Source organism: Parasteatoda tepidariorum, chromosome 8 (assembly GCF_043381705.1).
Source record: "Parasteatoda tepidariorum isolate YZ-2023 chromosome 8, CAS_Ptep_4.0, whole genome shotgun sequence".
Classification (NCBI taxonomy): Eukaryota; Metazoa; Arthropoda; class Arachnida; order Araneae; family Theridiidae; genus Parasteatoda; species Parasteatoda tepidariorum.
In genome coordinates, this window is record NC_092211.1 from 34,995,672 (window position 1) to 35,021,701 (window position 26,030).

Genomic DNA, 26,030 nt, shown 5'->3' on the forward strand with positions numbered 1-26,030 from the left:
TTTTGATTTTGAATATAAATTAAGCTCCCTATCACATTCTGTTTCTGAAATTTCGGGACCTTCTTCATCTTCGTCTTGTCCTATTATCCTTAGAGCATTAAAATCATTTTCATCTTCTGAACATTCTAATCTGTAAAAAAGAAAATTAATTATATTTTGAAGATTGACTTAGTCTACCTGAATCAAAGTACGCAACATTAAAAATTTCCATTTTCTGAAATGCTAATATTTGATAAAGACTATCGGTAATGTATTGCAAACAAAAAGTGTTGTTTTAATATCTTTTCAAAAAGAATTTCAGAACTGTTAACAGCACAAATCTTCAAAAATTTGGGTTTTTATATTCTTAAAAACATATCTAGTTCGTTTCAATTAAACAGGGATTTTTTTTATTATTTGAACATTATTTTATATTTTTAGAACATGATATGTTACTTAAATTCTCAATGCACAATGCAACTTGAAAAAGAAAAAAAAGCTTTAAATGGACTTAAAACATTTTTAATGCCTTTTTTCCGCTATAATTTTTCATTGTTTACTTTTTATAAATCTGAAAGATAACTGTAAGATACTTGGTATTTATGAAGTTTAAAATTTTTTTAAAAAGCTAATGCGATTATAGTTTTGAATATATTTCAAAACCATTGAAGATATATATTTTTACAATTGAAGAATGTTTAAATATCAATCAAGGAATGCTAAATATAATCTTAGGCATAAAAGTTTACATATTTAAAATTATTTAAATAAAATTGCTATGATTTAATAAATTAGTGACTTCAATCACGTTAAAATTTTCCTTTTTCGTATGTTAAGTTCTACAAAGATGAATGACACAATAGTTGCCTGTGGGCAGGATACATTTTATTTAAAAAATTCGAATAGTTTATTTGTTTGTTATAATCTTCGTCTTAGTCAGTGTTCATCGCCATTTGGTTAGTCACTCAGGAGAGCTATGGTAAGCCATTGTTTATATGTTTAAGCCCCATCTGAGAACAATACGCAACGCAAATGGGACGGAGCTTCTTAACAGTTTCGGTTTGAATGATTATGTTTGCCTCATAAGTAAGTTTATCTCCGAAATAAAGAAAGAGGTTCAATCCGTCCTATTACATTACAAGCTTTGCTTTGTGTATATTTGAGAAACTAAAAACCTCTTCAATTTCAAACGCTCCTGAACAGGTTGGCTTTAATCTCGACTAGCAAATAACATAACTACGTCACAATATAAAAATCCAACTAGTTACCTTCCTCAAAAGAGGTAATTTGTTGGTCCCTGTCATGTTATGTAGTGTCTTTCATAACGTTGGATGTTATGCACCAGTTCACGTGGTAAAGTCCAACATGGCTGCCATCAGCAGCATGGAATGTTGTTAGTCATTTTGCACTGACCTCTTTCATATCTTGTCCAAAGCTGAATCTAGCCAATCAGAGGGTGTCATTACGCAATGAGTACGATTCATTGCCGATATTTCCAGCAACCTTGTTCAACGTTTTTTGTTAAATACACTTCCTTCTTTCTATAGGAATCATACTATCTAAGTCTGATAGTGATATTTATAATCCGTATATGGTATCCGCGTACTCAATGATGGTTTCAAATGAAATAGGTGCTACTTCCCACAGTTATGGGTAATGCGCCGTCTATACACTCTACGTAGCTTAGGCAGCTCTCCGTGCAACCCTTTGATGGATTAAGGACTACGTGGATCCTTTCGCTTTTCCTGAAACTTCATGTAAAGTTTCATTGTAAAAACGTTGCGCCAATAATTTCTGCGAGACACCAGAAAATGAATAAAACTATACAAGACTGTTATACGAGAGATTAAATATACAACAATAAGATGCGAAGACGATATAATACGACATAACAATATAAAACAGCATAACAATATAAAACGATGCAACAATATAAAACGACATAACACTATAAAACGACATAACAGTATTATACGTATTTAGAATCGCAGTGCAATTGGTATTCAAATTTGCAGTGCTTAAATTATTTCAGAAATACAAATGTCCCTTATTATTATGCTGCCCTCAACTGAATAAGTTTTAATTCAAATAAGAAATTAATTTGAAAAATAAGCTGGAATTTCAATAAAAATTTTAAATAAAGAGTTTGTATTAGGGGAGTGTCGGGTATCCCCGCCCACTGTCAATTTCATATGTATAGAATATTTCTTCAAGTCAATGGGCCATCGGACATTAATTGTTATATTAAAAAAAGATTATTTTCAAAGTTTGAAATATTTATGCAGCTGGTAACATGGTAAACAATAGTTTTGAAAATATGTATATATATGATAGAAATTTAATTTCATGAATACAGTAGTCATGAAATTAAATTTCTATTTTTTTAAGTTAAACTATTCTTATTTTGGTTTATTCTTTTTGCATTATTTAATTAGAAGATAAAACAATAGAAACATCCAAAAATATTGATTATTACTCAATATTATACAGAAATATAAGCAATACTCCTTAAGTGGGAACTACCCGACTCTCCCCTACTTTTAACAATATTTCTTAAGTCATTATCAATAAGTAGGTAAACAGTTGTAATGATTAGCTTTACTCTAATCGCATGAGCTATTAATATTGTTTTGAAAATAATTTTGATTCACTTTCAAAAAACTAATTTTTAATTCCTCGCACCCCGTTTGTACAGGAGTTATAAGCTTTATTAAAAAAATACTCGAAATTTCATCTACGACTGCTTTTATCCAACGTTTTTAAATAATCTGTAGTTAACTATTAACAATAGTCATCATCATTTATTAGCTTTTTATCGATGATTTAATGCATCAATGAATTGACGATATAAACATTAGTCAATAAGTGTATTATAGGTAAGTAAATCAATGAATAGTGAATAAATAAAAACGAAATTTGTTAGGAGTTAGTTTTGATCCTATTTTAATTTTCTGTTGTTTAGATTTTAACAAAGAAAATTTACTTTTATAAACAATTAAATTTAAACTCAGTACATTTAAAGAAGAAAAGTTTTAAATTTTTAAAAGTTCAACTCGTTCATTTAGCAATTATTAACTCGTAATTTTCGATTTATTTGTTTCTTGAAAACATCCATAAACATTCATAATTGATCTGTTTTTCGTTAAAATTGAATTTAAAGCATTTATTTGCTTAAATTTCAATAAATACATCAAAAGGATTTGACTTGTTCAACTTCTCTTTTCGTATACCGATTTAAAATTTTAAAAAAAATCATGATATTGCTTATAAATTATTATCTCGTGCATATATGTGTATAACAATTTTGTTACTATTCATGTCTTTGACGGAATAGTTTACTTCCTCACATATATTCATTCAAGCTTAACTACTACAGAACGACTGGAAAACTATTACATGTCTGGATTGCAGTTTGAAAGTTTAAAAATTGCTAGATATTTAAAACATTTCACTGATATTTAAAACATTTCACTGATACTTTTAACTAATATTCTGTTTTAAATGTTTTAAATATCTATTGCTATATATTTAAAACATTTCACTGATGCTTTTAACTAATATTCTGCACTAAAAAGTTAAATATTTCACATCGAATTTATGCTAAACCATTTGAATACAAATTACGTTTGTAAAGATTTGAACGATAGTAAGGTATTTCGGTAATATTAAAATTTTGAAATCGGTATATTTTTCAATACAAAGTGTAGCAATATTATTAAAATTTTAAAGTTATAGCATTTGTTAAAATAATGCAACAGATAAATTGAATTAATGAGTTGGAAAAATCATCTGAATAGTTAAGTATTGAGACAAAAAACTGAAAAGTTGAGTATCAGCTTGATATATAGAACATTTCTTTATTTTTTATGTTAAAATAAGGCTGGTTACAATGTGTGCTATTGTAGTTGTACTACAACATCATTTAATGCTTTGCAATTAAAAAACATATTTAGCACTTTAAGAGGACCGGTATTCGGACAAAACCTTAAAACAAATACTATACATTGTTTCTAACATTCGAAAGTAGTAATAATTTATAATTTAAACGAAACTTTTTTCAAGTATTAGACTACATATTGATGGATATTTGTGTACATTCAGAAATCTTTTGGAATATGGCTGTCTTTGTTGGGCCACTTATAAAATTCTTCATAAAAAGACAAAATATCATTTGGTATATATTTTAAAGACTCTTTTGGTGTCTGCAATTTTCCTATGGTTTATAGCAATTTCTTCATAATATTCTTCCCCTACTGGTTACGGTGCCACTATGTGGGCACTTTTTTGTACAGGAGTAAATATTAATTTGAACCACCAGTGAAAGGACATACTTTAACTTTACTGGATGTAGTTCGTTTGTAAGTAAAATTGCAATAATGTAATAACTGAAAGTGTTGTTTTTGCTTTCTTGCTTTCCCATAGACCCACTTTGATCACTCATTTTTCTTATTATGGTCAGGCCATCAACTTTTGTAACTAAGTACCATATTATTAATTGTAGTCCCCTCCTTTAGAGTTCATAGTTCCTTTATCGCTCTTTATTTTCATGAATATACCCTCTAAAGAAATAGCCTCGAAATCACCTATTGTGTGATAAAAGGTATCAAATATATAACAAGACTAAATTAAGCAGCTAATTTTCAAGTTATGCGAACAATTTCATAAGCAACAACGACAGCCATCTAGCAGTATATTTCCAAGTTTAATCCCAGAACAGGTCATCTCCAAGGATGATGTTTTCTAACTAAATTCAGATTTCACTGCACACATTATACTATACCAGGTATGTTGACATGAATTTTTTATATCCTATTTATGAATTTACATCAGCTGAATTTAAAAACGCAAGAATCTCTATTTTGAAACAAATAGTGGTAATGACTAGTTTTCGGAATCATCGATTCAATTATAAAACAGCTTATCAGGATAAAACTTACTTTAATCGAATTCCTTTTAGAAATATTTGCTCTACGGCATTGGATCATACTGTCAAGACAGAATAAATGGAAACATTTTTATTATATGCTACATAACAATATGAGTACGTTGTTATGAGTCTTTGACCTATGCAGGTATAGAATTCAATGAAAGTTTAGAACATCTGACTGGGTTTGGCACATTTTTATTTGAAAATGGCCATTATTAAAATTTTAATTTTTGATTAACAAGGTTTCAAACATCATAAAACTAAAGTAAACTTTGAAAATTTTTTAAATATTTTTTGTTCAAAATAAAGGAATTTAACATAAAAATTACGATTTTTTTTATTAAGCTAACAGCTTTACAACACATTATATGCATATGCATCTAAATAATATTTTTTTAGATCAATAATAAAAATTACCTGTGTTTTGAAATAAAATCTTTACAAAATTCAAAATGCATTATAAAATGGGTCTAAATATATTCATCAGTATTGATTTTTAAATAAAAATTCGAAGCATTCTTATATAAAGCATGATATAAATATTAAATTCACTTTTAAACTTTAGCTTTTAATTCAAAATATAACTACGTTATACAAATCTGGATGCAAAGTTTCAAAGAATTCTATATTGAACTTTTTTCATAATGTGTGTTAGTGTAAAGAGATTTTTTAAAAAATCAACGATTTTCTGAAAATGAATTTATGTAATTTCTTTCCTGTTTCATATGTCAGTAAACAAAAACGCAACTACAACTTCAATCATCAGTGGTAGATGGAACAGTTCCTCAACCATCAGGCTAACCTTTGCTGGTTTGATTTTCCTCTACATGTAAATGCGTGTTAGTTCAACACCTCCTAGAAAAGAGTAGGCCTCTGCACGGGTTACCATAAATATCCTTTAGTAGTCCAAACGTAATGACATATTTCGTATTTTCAACCACTGCGCAGCTTAGTACCCCGAACGCAATGACATCTTTCTTATTTTTCATTTACTGCGCAGTTAACTTCGTCACATCGGACTACTAAATTAATCCGTGCTGAGGCCTTCCTTATTCTAGGAGGTGTTGGTTAGTTCCGTCAAACAGTCCTCCTCAAAGGCTAATTTCTCCCAATACTTGATATAAGAATCCCCTTGTCTTCTGGAATGGATTCAAAATTATAATGCTACGGAGTTGAACATAAGTAGTCTTAAGCCCACAATTGCCTCTCCTGTTGAACGATGGTTATAAAAAATATTAAACATAGTTAAAATTATCGCCGAAATTGCTAATTTTCACTCATTTGGATACCTTTAACGGGATAAATGATATTTCTTATTTTAAATCAAATAACTCATTTCAAACAATGACTTGGTCCAGAACTTATGACAAAGCGCAGAAAACATCTACAACTGTTGTTTACATATATGTCACAACAAACCTAATAGACATTGCTTATAAATACAATCAGTTAGCTGATCTAGCTGAGCCTTAGTTTAACATTGCTTTGTTTGAAAAACACATTTATTCCAAATTCTATTTGGAGAAAATCATCTGAAAATGCATTGAAAAAAATAATATACTTTTTCCTAAACTACACATATTTAGGCAGAACCAGTGGTCGCATTTCTATCTTTAAAATTCAAAAATTTCAATTTTTCTGGTCATTTTTTTGACAAATAGGAGTTTTGAAAGACGGTCAATAGTATGCAACATTCAATTTTGTAAACATGTCCCAGAGCATGCATATTGATTCCCATCATTACTTGAAACTGAAACTCTTACGCTACGAGTGAAGGAATTTATGTTGAAAGTCGGTAGTAAGCGATGCAAACGAGCTTTTCGCAATGAAAATGTTTATCGATACTCATTCTCGTGTATCGATTCAGATTCTACAAGAGAAACAAAGGACTTTTACAACAGAAATCGATGAAGAAAATTGTGGTCTTATCAGGGTTTTCCTTTCTCTCTCTGAGATTGATTTCCGATTAAGTCTTGGTCTAGCGAGCTGTTCGACTTTCAATAACTGTTCTTTTCCCTTAAAATCAGATCTCCAATGCTACGCAGGAGAGTCGATTTGATGTTGTCTTTGGGTGTCGTACAAGGGGATTAAGGGTCAGCAGGATTACTTTTTGTTTTTTTTCTTCCACTCAAGAGACGTAAAAGAGACCGGAACATAAAAAAAGCAACAAGCATATTGTCTTCTATAAAGTTTTCTTTTCCCCTCATTCTTTTAGAGAAAGCTCACAAGTGAATTAATAGAATCTAGAAATCCTTAAGGGAAAATAAAACAAAAAGCATCGCCGATTGGAGAAAAAAAAAGAATATAATTCTATTTTTTTAGAACATACTAGCTCTGAAAGAGTTATTTCATCAGATGTTTGTTTTATTTTTTATTGAATGGTTTTTGCAATACAAAAAATCCAAGATTATAAGTTGTAACAGAGATGACTAACTATTCATTGTTTGTCTTGAAGAGTGCAAAAAAAGGAAAAGAAACCTCTTTAGATTCTATTTGCGCAAGTAATTGTATTTTGTCTCTAAAAAAGTTAACGCTGTGTCATGTGAAATAATTATTTAATTCAATTTATTATGACTGGGGAGAAAAAAACATCTTAACTTATGTTTCTTATGGGTTAATATAACAGTTGTCTAACCCTAAGAAACAGAATAAGTTCATTTTTGTTAATAGTTGGATAAAAAAATGAAGTAAAATTCGGTCGTAAAAGTTAATGTATAGTGAGTATTGCATAAAAAAAAAGAAACATGTGCAGTCCCTCCTATATGAAATAAATAGCTGGGAATGTTTCTTATTTCCCACTGCATATATGCTGAACTGATACATATGAATAATTGTCTTCTATGTGCTTCTACTAAAAATAATTATTATTTACAATATACAGAATTTTATTACAGACACCGACTTTAAGCAAGCAAAATGAATCCTGAAACAAATCATGCCAATAGGATTTCAAAGAAATGTTTCATTGGATCATGAATTTTCAAAAAGAGGCGTTGCCCCATTTTCAGCCAAAGGTGCATAAGCGCAATGTTTCAATAAATATTTTTTATTAACACTGTGACATATATTTTTCTCTAATTTTATTTTTCTGCTATTGTCAAGGGTTTTAAAAACATCTATGAGATATTAGTAATTAAATTAGAGTAAACACTTTCAATTAAGACATTTTTAAACTAAGCTAGTTTCTTAACTTGAGATGGTCATTTGCGAATTCTACATTTTGAAAATGTATCATTTTTGCGAGATTAATAATTTGTTTTTTAGGTTAGGTTAAAGTTGTAAGTTAACATAAAGATAAAACGAAATTCGTAAAAAAAAACCAGCGTTCAATTAAATGGCTGATGGTGCACATGCACAACATTTTATTTCTTAAATGAAATATTATTTATAAGCTTGAAAGTTTTGTGTTTTTATGAGTGCAATTTAAGTTTATTTCAAGCAAAATAATCAATAAAATTTCGATACTTGGCCTAAAATATCTTAAAAATGAAAGTGCAATAGGTGAAAAACTAGAAAAGTGCAATATCCAACTATACAACAGGAGAGAGAAAATAACAGAAAAACAATTGTTGCTGAAGACGGCAAATGAGAATAGAACATATTTTCATGTACAATGTTGGGTAGAATAAACTAAAAAATTATTTCTATGCCTATCATTACACATCATCTCACGCGAAAAGTCTTTTAGTCTTGTTTCATTTATATCGATGCAGATTCTCTATTAAATGTATTAGTTCTAATTCAAATCTGCTTGGGGATATTTTCTATGCCGGTATGCTTCCTTGGTCTTCCACCGCCTCCCTAGGCTCCTCAGGCTCCCTAAGGGATTATTCCCTTGCTTCTAACCTGTGTGGTTTCAATCACTCTCGTGATCTCCTGTAAGAGATACCCTTAATTTTTGTTTCTTAAAAAATTTTGACCATTTGCTGTTTTTAGTAGAAAGCAAAGGAATTTTTTTTTTGCCTTCGATTTCTTAAGATTATAGTTTTTTCATGATGAATCACTTAGAGTTGGTGATCTTGTAACTGCCGCTTAAATTTATTTATCCATAATTAACAATAACTGTCATGAGTAGCGTATAGAAACGAAATGGAAACTAAACTATTCTGTACATGTACGTACAATGGAATAAGAAACACAGCTAATAACTTTTGAACAAATATTCTAACTCTCACGTGCTAATTGGTAATCTAAATAAATCAAAAGATAGACTCATGCTTTGATAGTTAATTTATATAATTAATACACATGCTTATTAATTATCTGAATTATAGTAATTATTGTTTAAAAGTTATCTAATTTTTACTAATAAGTAACTCTGTAGTTGGAGTAAGTACAAATTCTATTATTTAAGTTTTTCACGGCATATCTGAGAGTGATTTCTTGCATCAAAATATTCTTGCAAGTAGAACTCTTAAACTTATTTATATTTCTTAACATAATTTTAATTAAAATAATTCGCGAATTCTTATTTTAAATAATGGATTTCTTTATTTAATGTTGTATTTTAATTCAGACTGTATTTCTTTATAAGCAACAACTAAATTTTTAATTTTATGAATACAAAAAAAAAATACTACGAAAAATTTATTTTTTAAAAACGCTTATTCAGAAAAATAAATTCGCTCTAAATTTAATTTCTGGATTATAAAAATGGAATCATAAAAGTTAATAAAAATAAATTACTTATTTCGTTTTTTTTTATTACTTAGAATCTGAAATTCTATTTGGATAATACCATCCTGATAACGCCTTATTACTTTAAGATGCCGCTTGCTTACGTTCAAAACTAAACAATGGCAAAAAGAACATCGCTGGTTGTAATTTTAGGGCGGATTTGATTACATGTTCGTAACGTGACCATGCGTGTAAAAATTTAGGTACTGTAATGAATCAGGTTCCATTACCAACAACATCGCTTGCTTAGAATTTTTTCTTTGTACTTCAAGCGTAGCCACTTTTAATTATGGAAGCATGAAATATTTGCGAACGACGTTTTGCAAATCAGCTAACCATCTACTTTGTTAAGGAGCACGTTCTTGCCTTGTAAAGTTATGGATGTTCGTTTTATGCTCCAGTGCTTTTCAGAAAAGTGTTCTGGACGTTTTAACCATTTAAATGCAAATGGCGATAAGAGAAGAAGACAGTCATCTTCTTTTTTAATAACTCTACAGGAACTAAAGAATTCTTTTAAAATGAATGTGCTGCACAGGTAAAATAAATCTAGAACAAAGATCTCAATAAAATGTTTCTGAAAAAAAGGTAATAGGATGTTATAAAAAATCACGGGAAGCTACCATCCATATAAAATGTATGTTATTTTATATTTATCTTCTAAAGTTATTTATTGTTCAAAGTAAATTTAATTGCTTTTGGCAAAATTTATTTAATAATTTTCTTTTGATCTGTAAAGAAGAGAAACTAATTTTAAACAAAAAACCTGTGTGAATAAGTGGAAAAAAATGGATAAATGCTCTTTGAAACAACTATATTTTAATTGAATGTATTTATTTAGTAATCGGTTGGTTAATGATATCGATAGAATACATCTAATTCACAAAGTGGAAAAATGAATGGAAAAAATACTTCTAACTGAAACGACTATAATACGTGACTTGATATTTATTAGTATTCTTTTATTGTAATATATGTGGAAACGTAACTCATTGAAACAACTATATTTCAAACATCATATTTATTTATGAATTTTCTGCACTCTCAGAAATAAAATAATTTTTTTCGTTAATTTTAAGAATAATTTCCTTATAAAATCTCGTGATGTGTGATGAAATGCGAACTCTAAAATATGAGAAGAAAATGTTTTCTCAACATGAAACATCATCGTAATGAATTATGAAAGATTCTTAACTAGAATGACGAAACTATGGCGAAGACTAGATTATCAAAAATAAGGTGAATAAGCAAGTCGACTGCTTTTATGGTGGTCGAGGAGTTACACTCGTACCAAGAAGATCTCGGGTTCGATGCCCGATTCGGAAATGGGTGTAATTCATGTGTATGTCTTTCTTGAGTTCTTGGAGCGACATGGTTCCTTCAACATAGTGCCCACAATAGAGTGGTTATTAAAAAAGTTTGATATATTAAACACCACGCTTTTTTTTTAATATAATGATGAAGTATTTCTTTACTTTTGACGAAATACGTCTCTTAGAAGAAATCAGGATAGTTATTTAGTTAATTTGACGAAATATTTGCTCGGAGCATGCACCAGGAAATGGTTTCGACAAAAACTAAGAAAGTTTCATGATTATTCCTTAATACTACTCCTTAAAGCAGCTACTTCTTAAAAGATCATACTTTTTCCGTAATTTTCTATTGAAAAATGTGAAAATAGTACAAAAAGTAAGCGAGTTGGAAACTCATAGCAGCAACTCCATTCCCAAAGGAATATATTCGCTTAGCAATTTTATGTTGAAATATATGTGATGAAGAGAAAACACTGAATGAAATCAAATTGAAACGACTATACTTCAAATTAACTTAGCAAATTAACATATATATATATATATATAAAAATATATATATATNGATCATGGCTAACAGTGTGAGGTTTCTGTGGTTTCCCTTTCCATGTAACGCAAATGCTGGTCAGTTCCGTCAAGAAGTCTTCTACAAGGGCAAATTTCTCTCAGTGCTTGATCCAGAAGTTCCCTTATCTTCGGAACTAGACAAAGTTAAACATTGGTAGTCGTAAACACAAACTTAGGTCGGCAGTTCAGAGACAGTTTTAAATATAATATCCTTCTTTAGTTACTAAGTTAAAGAAAAATAAGTGTAGTTGCTTTAATTCGAAGTAATTCGTTCATTTTTTTCACTTGTTCACATTCTTATATTCTAATAGGAAATATATTCATAAGTTTGATTTTATGAATATATATATATATATATATATATATTCATAAAATCAAACTTATGAATATATTTCCTATTAGAATATAAGAATGTGAACAAGTGAAAAAAATGAACGAATTACTTCGAATTAAAGCAACTACACTTATTTTTCTTTAACTTAGTAACTAAAGAAGGATATTATATTTAAAACTGTCTCTGAACTGCCGACCTAAGTTTGTGTTTACGACTACCAATGTTTAACTTTGTCTAGTTCCGAAGATAAGGGAACTTCTGGATCAAGCACTGAGAGAAATTTGCCCTTGTAGAAGACTTCTTGACGGAACTGACCAGCATTTGCGTTACATGGAAAGGGAAACCACAGAAACCTCACACTGTTAGCCATGATCTGTCTATCACTGAGCCATATCCATCCGTATACTACTTCCGGTACGGGATTCGCATCGACCATCCTTTACTGGGATACAAACCCGGGTCATCTCATTGTGAGGCGAACACTCTATCACCCGCGCCACTACAGCTCTATTAGGGAAGAGTAAACTAAATTCCACTCATGGAATTTAGAAAACGATTATCATTGAGCTAAAAAAATTTTTTTTTGAATAAAAAAGATTTGATGTTATAAAAAAATAGAAACTTAGATAGAAATGTGCCAATTTTATTGAATACTGAATACAGTTTCTTATTGACTGAATTACAAACTTTTATTGCCATGGAATATTTCAAATCTTAATATTTTTTTAAGTATGCATACTAATAAGCAAAGAAAAAAAATAGAAATTTTATGCATAACTTTAAATGAAAAACAAAACAAAAAATCTTCTCTAACGGAAAGAATAAAACGCCTGCTACATCTCAAATATATTCTTAAAACAGCTTTATCTTAAAGCAACTTTATCACGTCGGCTATTTGCAAGGCAAGGCAGAACGAGATTTCCCTGGGCAACATGTAAAATATCCCTATCCACATGTCAAGAACAATGTTATCGAATGAGAACAAAGACTAGAAACCTAAACCCCTTCCATATTCTTGAAGCGCCATTTTGTTTTTCCGAACCTTACAGCACATTGCCTTCTAGAACGGTTGTTTTTTCTTTAAGAGGGGATCATTTGAAATTGCTCATTTTGCCACACAGCCGAAATCCTGACATAAACAAAACCCCTAATAGACATTCTGTCGCCTAGATGTCAAAGAATTGTTCTTATTGTTCAGAAAAAATAGTCAGCGTTTTGTCTACTTTCTTCTAAAAAGGATTGTTTGCGTTTATGGCTTTTCTGTAGACGAGCATTACGATCGGTAATAGATGGTTTACATCCAATGGTTTTAGACGTTTGCCCAACCAATGATCTAATATCGAAATAAAACGCCGATACGCAATATGTAGGTATTTTTTATCACTGATATTACTCTTTTGTTTGGAAACTGCCGTTAGCTGTGTTCTGTTACTGCGGTTTGATTAAGAGTTATGATTCGTATTAAGTGAAGTTTAGTGGTTTGGAATCGACGCGATTTTAAATTATTCCACAGAAGTAGATTAAATATTTTTACACATCACTCTTTAAAAGGAATAACTCTTTAAAATTTACGCGTCACTCTTTAAAATTTAAAAGGAAAATTGAATATAAGTCATTAATAAAAATTTGATTAAATTGAATATTAATTATAATTATTTTTCAAATAAATGAAAAAGTGAAACTTTTTTCTGACAAATTTTCAACCATCGAAAGCATTAATTCAATAAATTCGAAATACGTATGTTGTCGTCAAATAATTAGAATATAAAGAAATCCATGCTCTAAGAAAAATGCAAATTCTACAAATATGAATTTTGACTAATAAATTTAAATATAGATGAATAATTTTTAAAATAATATTAAATAAAATTAAATATAATTAGAAAAATGTATAATTAATAACGTAAACTGGGAGCCCTTAACCTCCGCCCACAAGGGTTATGGAATGACCGCAAATGAAATTCATTAACCGCTGCTAAAATAACATTACATTTTTTATTGGAAATCTAACACTTTTGAGTTGACGATGTTGAATATTTATAGACTGAGTATTTATATAGTGTAACTATTTGTAGCTTTTTACGATTCCTTTCTCTGTAAATTTTATGAAAGTGATAATGTTTTCATCTTTGTTAATTAATATATAAATTATGTTCGATATCATTATTTTAATGTAGATGTGAATGCATTTATTAATATTTTTTATTTGTATTTTGTTTTCTAAGATGCAAGTTTTACACAGAAATTACATGCACCTTAGGGGGGGGGAATGGGCACAAATCCTTAGTTTCATTACTTTTCGATTTCTCGAGCAAAACTTTATTTTGAGGAACATTTCAATTTCCATTTTGGTGGTTCCAGGAGAAAACTGCTTAATATCTGAACTTATATCTCATGAACTTATATCATGATCCAAGTGTAGATTGACCTCACGTTTGCTAACATTTATTACTAGTAAGTGACTTAACAAGGTCTTTGAATTTCATACAAAGTTAGGTAACGTAAACACAGCTAGTGGATTTTTGTTAGACTGCAAAGCATTTCTTGTATTTATTATGACTAATGAACATTGAAAACAAGTAAACATCCCTTTAATTGGGAATGAAAAATAAAGAGCTGAACTCATAAAATAATTGCTAGAAACTCGGGATCATTCCATGACTCCAGTAACTGCTAAAATGCCTTCTTGTTATTCACAAAAAGCAGGTAAGGATAGATAGAAAACTCTGCTATTAATAAAAGAGGGATGGCCCGGTGACTAGTTTTTTAGCAATCAAAATTTAAAGAATGTAGGGAGCATGGAATGACCCTCGCGCATCCTTCCGGGTAAATAAATAAATAGTTGAGGAATTTAACAACCGAATAATTAATAATTTTATAGTTAAGTAATTAAAAATTATTATAGCAAATTGTTTATTAATTTTGTTAATATTTTTAAAATTATTATTTTTATTAATATTTTTAATTGTTAACGACATTTATTATTGTTAACAGTAAATAATCATTTTAATAGTTAATATTTCTTAAATCTCCTTTTAATGTATAATTTTAATGAATCATTTCTGATGTAAAGAATGAATTTATTTTTCAAGCAATATAAGTATTTTATGCGCAAAAAATTCTTTTTCAATTGCAACAATATTTTTAGATAGCTTTCTAATAAAAATTTTTAAATGGTTTGTTCTCAATTTAAATGTTCTAAACTAAAAAAATAAACTCGTTATATTCTAACTCTTACACTATAGAGCTGGCTGAGTGTAGATCATGGTGGATCATGTTCTTTTCAGAATCAAGTTTCAAGCAGCCCTCTACATTACTTTATTTACTTTCTCCCCATGCTCATATGTTGATTCTGAGCCAATTTAAGAAAAATAAATCATTAGATTTGTTTATATATTGGCTTTTTAAAGTGTTAATTTAACATTAGTAAATAATTTAAGGAAAACAAAAGAAAATATTTATTGATAACATAAGCTTTCTAGTATCTTGCTACATTCACGTGCATTTCGTACATTTTTTACACGTATATTTTTTCTTAATATTACAAACCAAATAAACACAACTGTTGTCGCTATTCTTAACTAACAAATATATGAGCTTACACACATAAAAATACGTTATAATATCCCGCAATACTTTATGACGTAAAAATGCTCAAGAAATTTATTCAAAATTTTAAGATGTACTAACCGTTGTTCTTGAGGGTAGGAGGCAGTGGTCGTCCTGTACCGGGAAGGGTACCAGTGACCTTCTTCCTGCACCCTCCTTCTTGTGTCTTGAGACAGCTGAAAAGTGCAGGGCTCCGATGCCGGACGACCTATCCATCTAGACACAAGTTTCTCGCTGTCACAACACCCTGCAAAACACAATCAGCCATTGCCAATTATAATGTCTGCATTAAAATGTTAAGCTGTTAATAACACATTTTTTTAAATGCAGTCATTGCTTTAAATGTATTGTGATATTTTAACAAGTAAAGTAAACAAAAAAATATTTATGAGAAATTTTAAAAATAAATTTAAATTTATTCTTTTAAGAAAATACCCATAGTTTGTTTTGTCAAGAACTTACCCCTATTCATGCTTTTTAGCATGTTAAACCAAATTGATGAAATAAAAACCGGATTTTATTTTCCTTTTATAAATTTTGGAAGCAAAACGAAATATAATAATAAATATAATCTGAAAAATTCGTGCGAATTTCATAAAACAAATTTTTAGTTTTATTATTAGTTAATTATTTATCATAGTTCAAACTGACGAAAATATATATTTGTCATTTTTCATTTTTAAGTTGCGAGATACGTTGTTTTAAAGTTTAGTAAAACATAAAAGTGATAATTGGGAAAATGACTTCAAAGTTCCACTATGCTTGAAACGTAAAATAGGAAAAAGATAAAAATAAATATTTAACTGACTTTTTAATTGGGATAAAAGGATATTTTTCCATCCTCATATAAAAAAAAACTGCATGCATTGCTTATTTTTTAAAAAATCTACAAAAATTTATATAAGTATCTATTATATTAACTTTAATCTATTTCACTCATAACTTTTATTTTTCTTTAAGACTAGTACAAAAGAAATATTAAAAGTAACATTTCTGTATTACGTTTTATTTTATAGCTATTTCAAGTGTTTAAAATCAAATAAAGCAGGCAAATCATAAAATAAACTGAAATGACGAAAGTCGTTACAATTACTTGGTTTATACAATTTTACATACTAATTTCGCCTATCGAACTTTTACTAGCTTTCATATAATGTAATGACCAATGAAGCTACATTGCTGCACATTACGTAAATTGAAACTTTAGTGTAACCTTTTCTGAATTATGGAATAAGTTGTTCTAATTGTTAACGTCCTTAATTCCTTTTAGAACATCGGGCTGTAAGTAAATGATTCATGTTTTATCACGAGGATGATTACGGTATTAAATTCCTCAACCCAGACATTGCGTCCTTTTCTGGCTCTTATTCCATTATCCCTTATTAAATATTACCTTAATTAAGTTAAATGAAAGAAACATTTTTGTTAATTAAACATTTTGTGATAACACGGGGACGTCATATGAATATGCGAAAAGGAGATTTAATCACGTTTTGAAAAGGTACAAACAAGAATATTAATGAATTATTTTAAAAATATGCACTGTCTGAACCAAATTGTTTCGTTTTAAAAGATAAATTATAACTTTTAGCTTTAGAACAAAGTTAAATAATTTATGTGCACTTTTACTAAGCAGCATGATGTGAAATCTAACTCGTAAATCTAAATAATATTATGCTTAACGCACTCACAGGTAATAAGTAGTTTTTGTAAGTATATGAAATCATTATTTTTCTAAAAAACAAAATTAAACTGAGCGTTCTGTTATTATTGCTAAGACATGAAATATGTGTATAGTTATTAGAAAAACTCAATAAACGTAAACTAACTTTACGTTTATTAAACAACTGACATTATTTTTCTGAAAAAAGATTGCTTAGAATTTTGAGAGAGGCTTAATAACAATTTTTAAGTGACATTATTTACATTATTATCTCTTAGTAAATAGTATCTCGATTAAAATGAATTAACTAAACATATTTTTAATTAAACTTTTAATGATAACAAGAACGTTATGTAAATATGCGAGAAAGAGATTAAATTACATTTTGTCAGGAAAAGAAGATTATTTTTGAATAATTTTCAAAAGGTGGATTTGTGCAAAATTATTTCAGTTTAAGTGATAAATTGCAATTTTGAGCTTTCGATCAAAGTTAAATAATTTAAATAATTCTTGTAAATTATTATAAAATATAATTCTTTATACTAATGTAGCATTTAAGATACTTGATATGGAAAGCAGTTTTACAAAAGCATTTTTTTAAATTTTAATTGCGGAATTATTAAAATTAATTGCAGGAATTTAATTTTAACTACGAATTATTTAATATTAATTGCTAAAAAATTTATAATGAACGCTTACATATAAATTCCCTACATATGAAACTACGCAACGTTTTTTTAATTAGTTTATGGGAAAAATTAATTCCAATTTTTGTTGTGTATGTTGTTTTGTTATATGTTGTTTATTTCTTTTTTGAAATTAAAAAAAACTTCATATGAGCTTAAACCTATGACTCAATAATTTTTGCAATTATTTTTACCTTGAATCTAATCATTAAAATATTGTCTTTAGAAGCAATTAATGGTCACAAGATATCTGGGAGAATTTATGTAACATTTATGTAAAAACGTATATTCAATTATGCAAACATGATTGTTTATATGAAAGCACGTATGTACATTACATAGATAATGTACAAACTTACTTAATAAGGAAAACTATGATTCATTCTTAAAACTAGGAAAAAGTTCTGTATTTTTATGAATTAAAAGTTTTGGACTATAGATATTCTAAAATAAATAGTATTAATATTATTACGTTATTTTAATATAGGCAAAGTATAAGTATTAATATCAACAAATTATTAGTACTCTTTAACTAAGCAATAAACAATATTAATTTTGACTCTCTGTGGGATTTTTGATTCGTGGTTTGAAATGTGAACCAGGAGACAAAGTTTTTGTTAATTTAATTTACACAGCAATTCTTTATGTTGCAAAATTTTGCTTCTTTCCATAACGAATCTTACCCGGTAAAGGTAGTATTTTTCACCTATCCTTCATTTAGTACAGAAATGCATAACCATTAATTTTCCTATTTTGTCTCTTTCTTGAAGTTTACTTTTCTCTCTATTTTTGTGTTTTATTTTTCCAAAACTATTTTGTTTTCATCACTTACGTCTGGTGGGTCTTGAAAATGAGTGCCGAATTTTGGGAGTTTGAAGCATGTTAACTTTTGAAATTTTAATTGCATAAGCATGTGAAGGTAATTTATATAAGATAATAAAAAAAGTAAATAAACATTTTCAATAAAAAGTGTTTTCAATTTAACTTAAAAATAAATACAAATAACTAAGTTTGGTAAGCTGAATACTATAAGCAAGGAATGACTGTTTTTCCGAGTAATGAAGTGGAATGATTAAGTTTCTTTAAATAAAGATCATGGTTATTAATGTATATTACAAGAATATTTCATTTTGATTTATTGATTAAGGTGTTAAACGATAAATTATAAATGAGACGTTGAAAGAATAAATAAAAGCAGGAGCTTATTTTAGTTTTTAAAAAAATAATCAATTGTTTAAGTTACTGGAAGAGATAAGAGTTAGAATATTTAATCAGGAGCCTGCTTAGTTTTTGTTTAACTAAACTCAACTTGAAGTTCATTTATTTTCATCATTGGTTTTTATGTAATCATCATAATGGTCTTTATCATACTGGTTTTTATTTATTCATCAAACGTTTCTATTTTTGAAACTGCTTAATTCAGTGTATTCATATTCATAAGCAAGATAAAGTCACTTACGAGCTACTTTAAAAATATTAATTCCTTTGACGCAGATGGAGCACCGGTGTCTCTTTATATATTGGCACTTTAATTACAAAGATATTTTTTGGTCTTTTTTTTAATTTAAAAGGACAGTCTAATGGCTACTAAAACTATGTTAGATTATTTCAATCATATTTGTATTAAATTATAAAATTTAAGAAATTTTGTTTTAATTCTTTTTATCTTTTTTTTGTGCATTCGTATTAAAAAAAAAATTCATAATTGACTTTGTAAATTAAGTTTTAATCATGAATAACTGTTTCTCATTGATCTGAATAATTGCAAGTAAATGTAAATTAAAACAATGAAATATATTGTTTGGAAGATTTTACCTATAGCTCAGAAAAAGACTCCGGTGTTTAGGACTGTATTTCCTAACCATAGGTTAGTAAAAGGCTAAATATAAATATTTTTCACTTATTTTGACCTAAATCAATGCAAAACAATAAAAATTTATTTTTAATACGATTTCTTCGTCAAAGAGTTAATCGTTATCAATTATTATAATCGTTAATTGTTATCAATTATTACTGAAAATTGTTAAGAATCCGATGATATAAAACAACACTAGTAGCCAGTATACTGATAAGAATTTAAGATACATAAGTTTGGGAAAAATGCTGGTTTATCAGTTGCATTAGTAACACCCCTGCCAGTTAAAAATGAAGCCCAATTTTCTCTTCTGCCGGTTTGGAACCTATGTGTTTATCTGATGCGTGTAACAAGCGAATGACTGGTTCTGCATCTCTAATAATCTTCTTTAGAATACTTATCCCACTTATTACTGTATACTTATTACTTAAGATTGTAATAAGTATACTTATTACAGTAAGATTTGCTTATTACTGTAAGATTTACTTATTACTGTAAGATTTACTTATTACTGTTTACTTATTTATTAATACAGGAAGGATTAACGTTTTAGTAGTCCACAGCCATTTACAGACTGAGAATCTATGTCATATTCTGGCACACATAACAAACATTTCATCATTATACTGTTCACTTAAGAGCAGTGCAAGTAATTTCATTACTAGTATCACAAACTTGCAGGAAGTGTAACGGATGCCTGGTGAATCTGGATTGTACAGCTCGGCAGGGTCTGATATGCCAGCATGAGACGGGAGAACTAAAGGTGCTTCCTTTCAGTGACTTGTTAGGCATAATTGTTCACTGGATATATCATTCCTGAACTATTTCTACTAAAGCCAACTGAAAGCTTAACCAACTGAAATACCAAGTAAATTCGATTGCTATCTTCGTCGCTTGTTTTTCTGCAGACGCAAATTTTCCAGAATGTTGGGCAACTGCATTGCTGTAAAGCCTCTATGATTGCTCCTTTTTGAGATTTCCCAAAACCTTTTGTAGCATGTTTGCTGATGTGGACAAGTAATTAGGATGTTACTCTAAGTTGGTTTGGCTTATGCTTCTGCTTTTCTGCTTATTTTACCTGAAGCATACTATATATTTTTCTTTTTTTTTTAATCTAGCAAATATGTTTCTGTTCTATTCATTTTATGCCCTCTACACGTTTTGCAAAATTGTTGCACTGCTAGTTAACCGTACTGAGAATATACTGTGAATACTTTCCTTAAACTGCATTTTATGCGATACTGTAGAATAGAAATATTATTTACTGTAAAAATTAAAAATAAACCATGTAAAAACAATTATAATTTTGTATGGAAAGAAGTATAAAATATTACTTTTAGTAATATTAATGCAAAGCAGTTTCTTATTTCTCAAAATTGTACAGTTTGTTCTATTTATTTATTTTCAGTAACAAGCAAAAAATAATATTTATTTCCACTGAAGGATTAAAAAATAACCAAATCGCATCTAACATAAGAGAATAAGAAGCAAAAATTGAAGCGTTAACGTGTTAATACGGGAAATGAGTGATACAAAACAAATGGTAGTTATAAAGTAGGTTATAAAATAGAATAAAACTGATAATTCTCCTTAATAGACCAATGAACTATGGGTATTTTTCCCTTTTACTCAGGGTTTCGTACTGTAAGAGCAGTAATAACATGAAAAAAATCCTTTCGATACTTCTACAACAATACAGTAGTTCCTAAAAGTTACATTGTTAAACAAAAAAAGCAATTATGAAGATTATTGAAATTATATGGGGCTTTAAATTCAAAAATGAAACCTTTCTGCACCCACTATGATTTAAGAATAAAATCAATCTATTCATATTTTGGTTTTTATTCCAAAATAATTATATTTTTTAGACAAACACTGTATAAAGTAGATAGTTTTATCTAAATAAAGACATGGTATAATTCTTGCTACGGAAGTCAAATAACATAAATATAGCACAAATAATAGTAAAATGATAGCCTTTATTTTCTATAAACAGGAACATTTTTCCTTGCTGAATTACAGGATATATTTTGTGTTTGGATATTAAGGAAGACTTTCATATCTAACCGAAATTACAGTTTGTGATTTTCTGCTATTAATTGTGTATACAATTTGGCTTTATAATTTATTAAGAAGACTTTATGAAATTTTGCTGATTATTAAATTAAGATATGTAATTTTAATTTTAAACTTTTAATATTTACTCGAAATATATTATTTATATATAAATTTTTCTGAGTAATTAATTTTTGGAATAATGCATTTTTGAAACAAAATATTCTCCTTAAACTTTTATGGTTAGTTGCTAATATGCTCCAAATACTGGTAAATATTTTTCTTTTATCTTTCATCAGTTTTATCGTTATCTAGACATTTTCCGATTAATCATTCTGATTCGCTGAGGAAGGAAGTAATTTCTCAGGATTCTTATAAAACATCAAGTTTGTTCTTCATCATTTGCAGCTATAAAAGAGGGATACAGTTTGCTGCATATTTTTATCTGCTTCATTGATTTTCATCTGATTGCTTTAATCCCACGATATATATTTTTTTTTCTATAAAATTTAAGTATACATGAAACTTTGCTCTTTTATTCTCTTTTACTTTTTACTAAAATGTTTGGAAATGCAAATAGAAATTTCGTAACTATTGAAAATTTTAAAAATTTTGTAATTATTGAATCTAAAATCATTCAAACTATTGTGTATAGCATATACTTAAAAAATATATATATTGTAACATTCAGGCATTTGAATGCTAAATGAAGAAAATTTTTATTTAACACAGATAATTCATGTGCAAATGAAAAACAATATGTACTGAAAAAAGTAATAAATGAATTGTCGACTTTCTTGTACAAAAGTATTCATACTGCATATAATAATATTTAAGCGAAAAAATATGATAGCCAGAAAAACAGTCATAATTTTTATGATTCCCATTATTTTCATAATCACGAGTAATGCATGTTTTTCTTTTAATTATGCACAATTTATTATTTTTGCCTTTTTAAGTAAAAGGTCTATTGCAAGAAAAAGTTCTGTTGTTTAAAATTCGAAATTCTCAAATTATTGGTTTAGATTTTTTTTAAAAATACATACGTATCACTTTTTGACAAAATTTAATTATTTTACTTTAGTATAAATGCAAAAAAATGACTCGTAAATATTAAAAATTCGTTTTTTTCCCCAAAAACTCAAAATTTCAATTATAATTTTGTTCCTTTTTTTTAAATAGCCTTTGAAGAAGTTTATGACATCCGTATTTCAGAGTAAAAAAGTGTTTTTTCATAACGCAGTTAATTGTTACAATAAATAAAAAACTATTTTTGACAAGACAAATACTGGTGCACTGCCTGGAAGCATTTTGTTTCCCGCGGTAAGTGGTAATGCGTAAACAGGGAAATATAACTCGCACTTCAATTACATTATTCATTTCAGACTTCAGCTAAAATGTAATTTATTGAAAAATAATGAATTGAGAAACAAATGCGCAAAGCTTTTTTTATATAATCTAGCAGTATTAAGCAGCCAGAAAAACATACAATCAATCAAATGCAACCTGAAATACAAATTGGTAATATTGATCTACTTCCTGATACTTTTACAAGGAAATGATTGTTTGAAGAAAAAGTGATCCCTATTAATGGGATATGTTGAAAATCAGAATACTTAATTAAGCTGATCAGATATTTTGATTGAACAAAAAAATTATATTTTGGCAATGATTGATCATCAGCTAGTTAGCGAACAATGAAATCACGCACAATTTTGTCGTTAACCGTATTAAACGTTACCGTTTCATTAATCTTTGATAGACTTTTTTCTTTATTCGTTCATTAACGTTTGTTATGATTTCTGAGATTAATAATCGGTGTATAAAAATGAATTTCTCTAAATATTTAATGAGTTTTATGACAAATGACATGAATTTATTTTATATATTCATACATAATTCTTAAAATGCATTAAATCATTTAATGAAACTTATGTCTACTTCGTTCTCGAACTCGATGCGTAGTTTAATCTGCCATAGAATATATTAGTGAAGTATTTATCTGTACCTAAATAAACTAAATTATACTTAAAAAAATGAAGTATACATTTAAACACATTTACATAAGTCGGTTTCATTTTAGTTATGTTTCTATTTAATAGACAATAAAATGAAAGAATGAGGATAACTATCACTATATTGTAAGTGGCTGAAATTATTGTGTGGGTTTTATTTTAAAGTAACACAATAAAAATAAATAATGCTGAAAACTTGAAAATTAAAACTCTAAAAGCCAATTGGATTGTACCCTAAAGATTGCTATTCTTTCGAGTGATATATATTTGCTAAACATAGTTTTTATTTTATGCATCATTGGATTTAATCGTGTTTTTCCTTAACATTAAATGTTTTAAAAAATTTTAAGTTCATAATGTTATGAAAATACAAAATGGAACATTGTGGTTTGTCTCCACCTTGATATTCGGTTTTCGTTTCGGGTTCTTATTTTCAGTTCAGTTTGATATTTGACGATTATGATACAAATATCAAAAATGAGCGGGTTATAAATAAATATCGTACATGAATTGACAAGATTCTTACATTATCAAAATCTTATTATTAAACTGAAAACCACATTGTCTTGTTAACACTAAAATAACACTTCACTATAAACAATAAATTAAAAAAAAGAAGATTAAAAAAGAATTTTTCAATAAAATTCTGGGTTGTCTTTAAGATTTCGGTGGAAAAAAAGTTTCTTTGTCGTAGGTTTCCAAATTTCAGTAAATAAATGTGTTCTTCCTCATATAGACACACCTCGGTACATAATATATTTATGGTACATATTTTAATTACTTAAACTATACATTAAATTTCCATTCAATGATAATTAAACAATGCATAACGAATTAATTAAATTTTTGAAATTTCCAAACTCTGTAGTGTAAACTTATCAACCTAAGTAGCTCCTTAAAGCTGGGCATATACATTTACTGAGAGAACAAAGTTTTCATTCTCCCAATCGGCTGATCGGGGACTTAACTTCCAACGCAACAAGCAACTCTCTCAAGCTGATGGCCTCAACACAGCTCTGCTCATCATCATCCAACTCACTGAAGCACAAACTCTAGTTTTCACGCTAAATTGCACTAAGAATGCTCAGTTACCATTCAAAGTCCCTGATTTATCTCTGAAATGAGCACAGTTATAAATTCTTCAAAAAGTTCATTCCAGAAAAAAACTAAAATCACTTTACAAATGTTACTCTAAGAAAGCTCAGTTACTATTAAAAATCATAAATTTATCTCTGAAATGAGCATAGCTGTGAATTTTTCAGAAAGTTAATTCCAGAAAAAAGTGACATTTTTAAAAATAAAAAAAAATCCGTTTCAGCTTGTAAATGTCATCGGAATAAAGGTACAATGGATTAAATTTGTTTTCTATTAGCGTGCCAGAATTATTTTTACTCTGTAGTAAAGTAACACGTGCGTCGTTAAATAACCAATACTTTGGACAAATCCTGTAACAGAATTTAAATTTAAGATATTAACAATTTGAAAGCGAAAGTGTTTTTTTAATAAGTTTCTTATAAATTATAAAATATATTCGCAAATTAATTGTTTGAATGCCGTTACTGAAATTTATAAATGATAGAGAACAAACAAAAAGTGGTTTCCCAATCTGTTCCGGCTGTGAAGCTACTGAACTGGTTTCATAATCTTAATTGGTCAAAATGAATTTTTTATGATTCAAAAGATAACTAAACCTTAATCAAGTATATAATAGTATGTTACACTAATGATACCAATTTTCAATGTGGATTGTTGCTATTACCTTAAAAGTGTTGGTGTTTTAAGTTTTACACACCTCCGACTTAATGCCACAATTAATCTTCTGTTAGGTTAAATTAAAGTTATCAACGCCATTGTTTCGCATGTTATTTGTTATACAAATTAATTTGTATTATATTCAAGGAGCAATTAACTATGTCTAAAACATACATTTTTAAAAAATATAATCCACTAACAAATTATAATTAGAAATTCAATTTCTTAGTTTATTTCACTTTAACACAAAAGGCTTCCATAGCTTTTTGTAATAAAAGTTTATAATAAATAACTAGTAGAATATTTCAATATGTTTGATATAGATACTTTTGTTAGACATAAACCTTTATGTAATCAGCTTGTAAAAATCGAATGCTTATTTGTTTTGTCGCACTTAGAAAATTTGTATGGTCACAACTACTAGGATAGGGTAAAATGTAAAGACCATTTCTTAGCAGAATGTGGTAGAATACGGTAAACAGTTGAGAAACTTGGCGACGATAATAAAGAAACTCCACTGTATAAGCTTCCAGGTTTACCTTCATTATCAGTTAAAAAAAATAAATTTTATATATATATATATATATATATATATATATATATA

The 26,030-nt window shown here is 28.2% G+C and overlaps 1 protein-coding gene across 1 annotated transcript in view; it reads right to left on the reverse strand.

The window, feature by feature from the left end:
* Window positions 1-26,030, reverse strand: part of LOC107455980 (cell adhesion molecule Dscam1-like) — a 428,665-nt gene that overhangs the window by 11,580 nt on the left and 391,055 nt on the right. The window contains exons 25-26 of the mRNA XM_071184630.1: window positions 15,482-15,647; window positions 1-130 (exon numbers count right to left, since the gene is read on the reverse strand). Coding sequence (XP_071040731.1) covers window positions 1-130; window positions 15,482-15,647 — 296 coding nt within the window. The remainder of the gene's footprint in view (window positions 131-15,481; window positions 15,648-26,030) is intronic.